Below are 10,184 nucleotides of genomic sequence, written 5' to 3'. Positions count from 1 at the left end.
GTCACAAAAGCAGTAGCTCTGATCTCCTTGTTCCCTACCCTGTCCCCAACTCTATCAGTGTAACCACAGCTTTGAAACATAACTCTTAGATGGAAGAAGGATGGAAGAAGTGAATCTATCATTTGCTCACTTCAGCGTCTCCATGCCTACACTAGGACCAGAGTATTAAGTGTGTTCAGGGAGTGTGCTAAGACAACAGTTGAGGAGGGCCCAGGGATGAGAAATGAGCAACAGAATTTCCCATGTATCCAGGGATATGTGATTGGGCCAGTCCCTACTTCCCTGCACCCAGACCTCAGCCTTGATGGCGTCTTTTGTGAGCAACTTAGTGGCTGCTTCTTGGCCTCAGAAGCTCACGCTCAGACACAGACAAAGCGGTGAAAGACCAGAGAAGTATGATTCTCTGGTGCTCCCCAAACTGCAGAAAAGAAGAGTAAGAGGATGATGTGTGGGTACAGGTGTGTGCACACCTATCTATCTGTGTGTCTGTGTGGACACACATATGCACACTCAGTAAGCCATGCTCATGACAGTATGGAAACAGTCTCTCACATCCACAAAGGAGAAGGCAAGGTCTGTGTTACTTTCTCTACAGTTAGCTGCCCAGTGATGCCAGTGACTGGCCCATGGACAAAGCACAGGTGTGGTGGTATTGTGTTCCCCAAAATATTGTGCACCCTAATAAGCTTATCTGGGGTCAGAGACAGAATAGCCACAATATTGAACATAGAGGATAGGCAGCAGTAGCACATGCCTTTAATACTAGCATTCCAGAGGCAGAAATCCATCTGTTCAAGGATACAGTCAAGCATGGTGACTCACGCCTTTAATCCCAGGGAGTGATGGTAGAAAGCAGAAAGGTATGTACGGCATGAGGACCAGAAACTAGAAGCATTTGGCTGGTTAAGCTTTTAGGCCTTGGAGCAGCAGTTCAGCTGAGATTCATTTGGATAAGATTCAGAGGTTTCCAGTCTGGTGAAACAAGATCAGCCGAGGAACTGGCAAGGTGAGGTAGCTGTGGCCTGTTCTGTCTCTCTGACCTTCTAGCATTCACCCCAATAACTGGCCTCAGGTTTGATTTTACTAATAAGAACTTTTTAAGATTCCTGCTACATGCAGGAGTTAGGCAGATGGCCTCAGCCCAGCTCATCTCCCAAAGAGCAATCATGCTGCCTCGTCCTGGCTTCAGGTCTGGTATTGAATGCTCTGCCCTTGCTTCTGCAGTGGACCACCTGAGCTGAGCCATGGCAGGCTGACCCTGAGAACCTTCTGTACTCTCTGAGTCTGCAGTGAGGACTGCTACCAGCAGATCCAGGTGCATTAGTAAAAGAGGCAAGAGTGGAGAGTCTCTGCTTCTCTCCCTGCCCAAAGGCAGCCTGGCTAAGGCCTCCCATCCATGGCATCTGCCAGCACCTTCCTTGCAGCATCAGCTGGTGTAGTTTGATCAGCAACTCTCTCGCCCGTTTTCTTGGGCCTAAGGATGCTGAACACCCCCTACTCATACTGTCCCTTCAAGGTGTCTCCCAGCCCTGCCTGCACCTTGTGAACAATCCTTCAGTCTCCCTTCACTTATCCCTTCTAAGTGTGCCATCTTTTCTGCTCAGATCCAAATTGCAAAGAGGTCCTACATTTCCAGCTTCGACCAAGCTGGAAAGAGCACTGAAGAAAATGGCGCTGAGAGCTAGTGTGGGTCTGTCCAAGATGCTTACGTCCATCATTGCTGACCTAGCTCTGAACTGTTATCCTGGTCAAGGGCAACTCTCTGACTACAGAGAGCCTGCTCTAAGCTTGAGGAGGGGCTCCTTGTAGTTAGGATCTGTGAGCCAATTTCACACTCCCCTTGATCTCCCTTTGCAGCTTCCTCCTCTGACACATGCATGTTCGCCTTCAATATTCTAGATCTTCCAGCCCAGATGGTCCTATGTATCCATATACACAGAAAGCACATGCACACACGGACACATCATACAAGTGTACTTGAATGTGCATACACTCATGCATTCCTGTAGTCACACATGTACACTCATACATACTCACATATACACACATGTACAGGCAAACTTAGCCCACATCTGCCAACAACAGCACAATTCCAACCCTTATAAAGTACAGTGCTCCAGGAAATACCTGCCCTCAGGAAGAACAAGACCCATTCCTACACATGCTTCACCCAACGTGGACAGGAGAAAACAGATTTAGTATTTTCTATCATCTTAAAATGGATCAGCAAAAAAGCCCCCAGAGATCCCTGAGACAAGTGTCCCTGCAACATGATTCGCTAGAATTTATGAAAAAAGCAACTAAAGGGACCTGTCAAAATTATGATATGTGTGTATTTAGGCACACACACACACACACACACACACACACCACCACCACCACCACCACCACAACAACAACAACAACTGATGAAAAAGAGGCCATGGATTTGAAACAACAAACAAAAAAACAAGGAGGGTGGTACATGGAAGGGTTTGGAGGGAGGAAAGAGAAGAGGAAAATGATTTAATTATAATCAATTTTTTTTTTTTTTTGGTTTTTCAAGGCACAAAACTACACAGAGAAACCTTGTCCTGGAACTCACTTGGTAGTCCAGGCTGGCCATGAACTCACAGACATCCGCCTGCCTCTGCCTCCCAAGAGCTGGGATTAAAGGCATGGGCCACCACCGCCTGGCCAAAAATTATTTTTGAAAGGCACTATATAAATAATAAATAGCTGAATAGACAGCAGGTGACAAGTAGTCACAGGTGGATGAGAGTTCTAAAGTTGATAGCCTTATGATGTATGTTTGATAGATAATAGATAAATACATAGATACATGGATAGACCAGAGATAGGTTTAATTAGCTCTACAAAACACATGACCAAATAACACTAAACCAATCAATGAGTTTCCTTTTGCAAATCCTTCAGAGCGATGGGCTCAAGGTCACATAGCTAGTTAACAGCAGAATTAGGACTAGAAACCAGCTTCCTGAACACTCATCTACTCTTTTTCCAAGGCCCTGATCCTTTTTCTGTATCGAACTCCAAACCCTAGGATTTCTGTCTAGTGAAGGGATAGATGTTAATTCCTAACTAAACTCTGGTGTTTGTGACTGTGTAGTGGTGTGGCCCAGCTCCCATTACAGATACACCCTTTCTTGAGGACGATGTTTCTGACTCTGTGCAGTGGTATGGCCTGACTCCCATTATAGGATTTGGTGTAGAAGATGGTGTTTCTTTGCAAGACAGACTCTTGGACCCACTTGGAGACTGTCAGAATCCAAGCTGTACTGAGGGCACGCTGGCAATGAGCTCTAGTTCTGGAGAGACCAGGGTCCTGGGGTCCTGGATAAGGAAGACAACCCTTTTAACAGATAACTTGAGTAGGGACAGGAGCTGGCCTTGCCACCCCCAAGAACAGACTGTTGAAATCAAAGCCAAGGTCTTGGCTGGGCCTTGGGGTCCTGGGCCTGGGGGTCCATGGCCTGACAGCTCGTCTGCTAGAACTAAAGCCAGTGGCCCTGTCCTGGCCTCAGCCAAATCTCAGAGCCCAACCCCCACCTCCCCACCTCCCCACCTCCCCTTTCAACTTCTCCTTCCTATGTGCCCATTACTCCTTCTGCCATGCCGCCACTGTTCTATGGCCTTCTAACATGCCACATAGACACATGGTGTCTTCTTGTGCAGCTCCAAAGCTCACAGAGGGTGGTAAAGACTCCCTGCTAGCTCCTACAGGGGCAAAGGATAAGTGCATGCAGGAAAGGAGAAGGTCATGCAGCACACAGCATGGTGCTAGATTCAGAGCAGGCTGTCTGGGACTTCCCAGCAGCCTTTCATACCCTACAACCAAACAGAATCTGTGTAGAGATAGCTAGTAACCGACAGAGTCCAGGGGAAGACCGGAGAAAGCCTGGGATGACACATAACTGGGCAGCTCTCCGGATCTCTGGTTAGGCAGTGTGGGGGCTGAAGGGGTTCAGGCCACATCTGGGCTCTCAAACTCTGATTGAATTGAGTCATGAAGAAGGGAAAGCCTGAACCATGTTATTAGCATCTCACCTGAGCTCTTGAACAAAGTCTTGTGGGAGGCTGCTGCACAACTGTCCAAACAAAAATGAGGCTCCTACCCTCCCCTAAACCCATTGTCCTCACAGCATGGAATCCAGCCAGACCCAACAGTTTTACAGCCCAAGAAAAACTGTATGAAGTAGCACCAGCTACTTGGCCCAGAGGAGAACCAGGAACTATGGACAGAGGATGTGGGACCATCTCCAATCTTTTGCTCCTGCTAACATCCATTTCTCACCCCCACTCGCTCCCACATGCACCTTCACAAACTGCTGCTTGAGCCCTTTAAATGAACAGCAAGTCCTACTGTGAATTCAGAAGCCCAATAGTCCACCATGGGCTCCAGCCCTTGTGTCCTCGTTTTCTAGGCTAAACCCATTTCTAAGGCTTGCTTCTCTGCTAATGTATTGCATGGGAGATAAGACAGACCCTCCATACACACCACTGCCTTCACTTTTCACTCTAGGCAGCAATTGGCCTCTGGGGATACAGGCAAGGCAAACAGCTGCTCGTCAAGCAGAACAGAATAAAGCCAAGGGTGAGCTATGTGTCTATCTGCCTCTATGCCTGGGTCACACAGCTCTGGTCCTAGAGGCCTGCCAAGCTGGCCTGTTGTCTAGCACTGTTTGCCTTTAGGGCAATGGGTGCCCTAGAATAGAAGGATTGGAGTCTGGGTAAGGTAGGGTGAGAGCAGGCCTCAGTACCCAACCAGTGAGCCAGCCTAGGTGTCACAAGCCTGGGGGTGGTCTGTGAAGCCCCTGAACAAGGGTTACTGGAGTCAAGTGTCTGCCTTTCCTCCAGTCTTCAGGCTTGGAGAACCCAGACCTCCTCTAAAATCCCTTTGTCTTCCTCACCCAGGCTCCTCAGTTCTGGATCACCTCTCAAGGCCATCTACTGCCCATCTCTGCACATACCCCTTCACTGTAGGCATGATGCTGTAAGCCTGTCTGAAGGCACTTAGGACCCACTTCCGGAGCATGCAGAGCTGGTCTGCACACAAGCTACAGGTGGCTGTACAAAATTTTCTCTCCCATCAAAATCACATCCTGTCATTTGTATTTGTCCCTCAAAACCAGCTCCTCACGAAGGTCTCTCCGACCAGCTATAGCAGGAGACTTTCCTCACAGTCATGCATAGGGCTCAGCAGGTCCCTAACTCAGGGCGGCCTGAGGCAAGGGCTCCATTATCTACGTGTGTGGGAGCCTAAGCAAGCTATTTCCACTGGGCCACCTCCTTAGCTGTGGTGTAGGGTGGCATCACCAGATCTCTAAGACCCTTCGGGCATTCAAGTACTTTAACCATCATTGTGAAGGTCTTGAAATTCAGGGGCAAAGGGGCAGATATTGACATGACAGACAAACAACAAGGATGCATGCTTCTGCCTAGAGAATAGAAGCACCAACTAATATATTATGGCTGATACTGAGCTATGGAGTAGCTAACCACATTGTCTATTAGCACATTTTACTCTGTGATGTGCATTTTCTAGTATTCCAGACTTTTGTATACTGCACTTTGGGATAGATACAAGCTTTGAGGAATACACATACTTTGGGACATATAGACACTTTAGGATATGTACATACTGCACACTTGGGATACCTACACTGTGTGTGCAATGCACTTACATTCAGAGGAATATCAGCACCACAACTCAAGAAAGTCTGGGGTTAAGAGCACAGACTTTTCAACCAGATGAAATGGAATATAATGAACTTACACGCCTGTCAACCCCGAGTAAGCCAGTTGCCCTCTACACTCAATTTCTTTACCTGTAAAATGGGAATAACAATAGGACTTACCTCACAGTGTTCTAAAGAAGATTAAAGAAAGCAATGGCCAGAACAGGCTCACAGTGGCTGGCTGGCAAGAAAGGAGCACATGAATGGTAGTTTGTCCCAGAGGTTTAAAGATCATTTTCAACATGTGTGTTATGGAGAAGCCCGGAGTCCGAAGACTTGACAACTCAGACAAGAGAACCACTTAATCCATGTTTATTTCACATTTGATCTGTAAACTTTATTTTTTTAAAAATCCACTGTCATAAGCAACAAGTGCTGACATTTAGTTTTTCTTTCGTGAAGTCAGAGCACAGGCCTTCCCTGTCCACCTAAAATAAGTAGAAACCCTGCTGTAAACACGAAGTTCCTGACCTACCCCCTCCCATACCCCCCCCCACCCACACACACACACACACTTTGGCAATTCGTTAGTGACATGATCTCAGCCAGAAAAGCTGGGGGAAGGGAACACTTTCCCGCGTAAGAGCTCTTGGGGCTGGCCCTGTACAGTGTGGCAGCCCATTTGTCTTCTCGCTGTTTACCTTGCACAAATTGTATCAGGTTTGTTTCTTCCACATGATTTCCACTCCGGTGTAACTAAAATCAGCAGCTACAAGATTCCCCTTAGTCAGCATTTTCTGGGGGAGGGGCAGCACGCAGACAAGATAGAAACATACGTGTTCTTCTTCAAGCCTTGGCCCAGAGGAGTGGGAAGCACAAAGTCAGTTTTAAAGTGAGTTACTGGGGCAAGTGGTGCCCCAGAGGATAATGGCTTTATACATAGGGCTGATGCAAGGCAGAAGGTTCGTTCCCTTCCGTCTTTGTCCATCGCTGTAATATTTACATAGGAAAAGGCAATTATGCTGTTAGGCACAGGGAGAAGAAATGAACAGAAACCCTTTCCCCGTCAGAAAATTTCAAAGCAAGTCTGTGTCCAAGGGACAGTCACCAGTTACTGGTGAAAAGCACTGACAGCCACATAATAACACCAGGAAAGGGCTTGCATTGCAAAGGAGCTTGGTCTGGATCAGGTACAGCCATTGTCTCTAAGTCTCTAACTGGAGAGCGTCTCCACGGCCATGATTCCAACATCACACCAAGGCCAACATTGAGGACTTCAAAGTATGCTATCAAAAATAATGTGTATTTACAGTGGGGGTTGAGAGGGCAGGCAGGGCTGCCCTGAATCGGTTTTTTTGAAGGAGAGTGGTAATTAGCCAGGGCTAGGAATCTTGGTTCATTAACCCTTTGGCAGCCATGCCCTCTCTAGAACTGCGCTTGCTCTGAAGAGTTTGGGAAAAGTGAGACTTAGGGAGGAAGATGAGAATAGTATTAGGAAACAATACTGATCAGGGTAGCCCACCAGGAAAACGGCTATGGGTGGGGAGCAACCATAACAGCCACCAAAAGGCGCATGTGCCCCTCTCAACCAGAACTTTACACATGTAACAGAAGGTGCCCTCAGAGACCAAGGGGCTCCCTCCAAGTTAGATAACACATAGAGCAAGCAGGTAGGTCCTGGGTTTCAGAGTGCTGGGGCTGCCTGAGTAGACGCGCCCCCTCAAAGCCTGGGGCCAGCATCGGACAAGCGTCTGTAAGCAGGGCGGCACGTCCCACTCGCTCATACTATGCGCTTTCTGTCCCCGCGGCAGAGGATCTTCTTGAAGGCGCGGCGGAAGTCGTGGTTGAAGATGGTATAGATGACCGGGTTCAGCGAGCTATTGCAGTAGCCGAACCAGAAGAAGAAGTTGAAGAGCTGGTATGGCACAGGGCAGCCGACCGCTATGAGTGTGTAGGTGAAAAAGAACGGGAACCAACACACCACGAACACGCCGATGACCACGGCCAGCACGAACGTGAAGCGCTTCTCGCGGTTCTGCCGTCCGCGCCAGCGTGACGCTTTGGCGCCCCCGCCGCGCTCCTCTCCAGGCCCCGACCCCGAAGCCCCGGGCCCCGCAGCCCCCGGCCCGCGCCGCGGCAGACTGTCCCCCGGCTTCACCTGGCTCGCCCGGGTCTTGCCCTTGGCCCGGGGGCCGCGCTCAGGTCTACGGGGCCCCGGGGGCCGCTCGGCATGCTCGGACGACGAACTCTCCTCTAAGTCCAGCGCATCCCCATCGCGCGGCCCAGCCGGCGCCGGCTCCCCGGGGGCGCCGTTAAGCTGGGTGGGGAGAGGCTCGGCCTCGGTGCCCCCGGGGCCCGCGCCGCGTTCCGGGCCCAGGCCGTTGGGCCTGCGATCTGCGGCCCCAGGCGGCACGGAACCGGCATCCGGACCCCGGCGGCTAGGCGGCACGCGGGTGCGACGCTTGGCGATCTGGTAGATGCGCACGTAGACCAGGATCATGATGAGGCAAGGCGCGAAGAAGGAACCGATGGAGGACGAGATGACATACCACTTCTGGTCGTTGATCTTGCAGCTCGGCTCGGCCGGCTGCTGCCCGCCGCCAGCGCCCTTCTTCTCTATGGAGATCAGTGGCGGGAAGGAGATGACGGCCGAGATGACCCACACGGTGACGATGATGGCCTTGATGCGGCGCGGCGTGCGCTTCAGGTTGTACTCGATGGCCTGCGTGATGGACCAGTAGCGGTCCAGGCTGATGGCGCACAGGTGCACTATGGACGACGTGCAGAAGAGCACGTCGAGCGCCAAGTAGATCTCGCACCACACCTTACCAAAGTACCAGTAGCCCATAACCTCGTTGGCCAAAGAAAAGGGAATGACCAGAGTGGCCACCAGGATGTCCGCTGAGGCCAGGGACACCAGGAAGAGGTTTTGGGGCGCTTTGAGCGCACGACTGGTGAACACTGCAATAATAACCAGCACGTTGCCAAACACTGTGAACAGCATGAGCAGGCCAGCCAAGCACACCAGTGTCAGTGTCACCTGCAGGGAGTAAGGGGTGGCCCGGGTGCCGCCCCCGGGCGCCTCGGTCCCGTTCCAGCTAGTGTTGCCGGCATCCGGCTGCAGGGAGCCCATGGGCGCAAAGCTGCCCTCGGCCAGCGGCTGCTCCTGGCGGAACATGAACGCGGGCACCGGTTCTCCTGGGCCTGCTGCCAGCTGTCTTCCGGCCCCGCGTCCGTGGGTCCTCCTCTTCCTCCGGCGCGCGGATCGTCCCGCCGCGCCTCACATAGGGAGAGGGCCGCAGGGAGCCCCGGCCCAAGCTGGGGGACCTCTAGTGGTCCATGGACTGGCGCCCGCGAACTGGCACCGGCTGGTCCTTCCGACGCTCCGGGTGGGCGCCTTCTCTCTTCCAGCTCCCCAAACACAGCCAAGTTTTATTTCTACGCGACAGGATAGAGTAGGGCCAGCTGGTGCTTAGAGATTTATTCTTCAAGAAAAAAGAAAAGAAATCATCGGTAGCCTGATGACTTGGAAAGATGTCAGAAAATTATACAAATATATTTACATAGACATCTATATCTTGACTCTTGAGCTGATGGAAAGCAGGAAGTCTTACCCCAAGAGGCAGCCGAGGGGTGTTGGTGCGGGCTCCGGGTCCTAGGTCTGTCTTCTTATACCCTCGAAGCGATTTCCGACTCTGTCGCTGCCCCTCAGGCGCGATGGCGCGGACTGGGCCAGACCTCGAGCGAGGGCGCGGACTCTGCCTTCTCTTGGAGAACCACGGGACTTCCAAAGTTGTACGCCTTGCTGGGGCTGGGACGCAGCGCACAGAGCTGGGGGGCGGCGGCGGCGGTGGGGTGAAGGGTGTGGGGGCCGCATGAAGGCGCCCCCCCACTCCCTGTCCTCAGGGCCAAGCTAGGTGAGCGAGCGGCTGTCCAGGAGCCGTGGCCGAGGCAAGGGTGGCTGTTAGCCGCGAGCCCGGTGGGCGCTGAGCGCAGCAGACCGGGTCGGGGTCCGAAGACCTTTTCAGTTTTAGCAGGACTCTGGGCTGAAGGCGCTGAGGCGGCTGGGCGGCGTGCACCGGCTGCTGGGCGTCTGCACAGAAGCGGGAGCCGCTGCTGCTCCGCGGCGCTCCGGTGGACTGCTTTTATAGCCCCAGGAAGAAGCCGGCGTTGCCGAGCAGCTAGCGTCAGCCCCCACGTGGGAAGCCGACCCTCCTCCGCCCTTCGCGCCTCCCCTCCTTAGGTCTAAAGCCTGCACTCGCATCGGACCCCAGAGAACGCTGCCTCACAGGCTGGACCGGCCTTTTGGAAAGGCGGGTACTGTGAACGAGGGGCTTTAAGAGAGAGCCTAGGGAGTGGGGAGCGGCCCCTGCTGGGAGTTGGCCGTGCAGCTCCGGGCGGTCCAGGAGATAGTAGCACCCAGGAATGCACCCATCTAGCTGGGTTCTATCAGGAAAGGGTGTCAGGGTGCTGGGACCCGAATTAGGAGACGCAGCGTTGCGTAGG

General features: G+C 52.2%; 1 protein-coding gene across 1 annotated transcript; it reads right to left on the bottom strand.

The window, feature by feature from the left end:
* Positions 1–6,033: 6,033 nt before the first annotated feature.
* On the bottom strand, positions 6,034–9,918 carry Adra2a (adrenoceptor alpha 2A). The gene is made up of 2 exons (XM_036172670.1): positions 9,293–9,918; positions 6,034–9,163 (listed from the first exon to the last, which is right to left on the bottom strand). Exon 2 carries the CDS (start codon positions 8,854–8,856, stop codon positions 7,459–7,461), a length of 1,398 nt encoding a protein of 465 aa, XP_036028563.1. The 5' UTR covers positions 8,857–9,163; positions 9,293–9,918; the 3' UTR covers positions 6,034–7,458.
* Positions 9,919–10,184: the final 266 nt, after the last annotated feature.

This window comes from Onychomys torridus, chromosome 1, assembly GCF_903995425.1.
Source record: "Onychomys torridus chromosome 1, mOncTor1.1, whole genome shotgun sequence".
Lineage (NCBI taxonomy): Eukaryota > Metazoa > Chordata > Mammalia > Rodentia > Cricetidae > Onychomys > Onychomys torridus.
The sequence above is the reverse complement of the archived record's forward strand: the minus strand, read 5'-3'. Positions and strand labels throughout refer to the sequence as shown.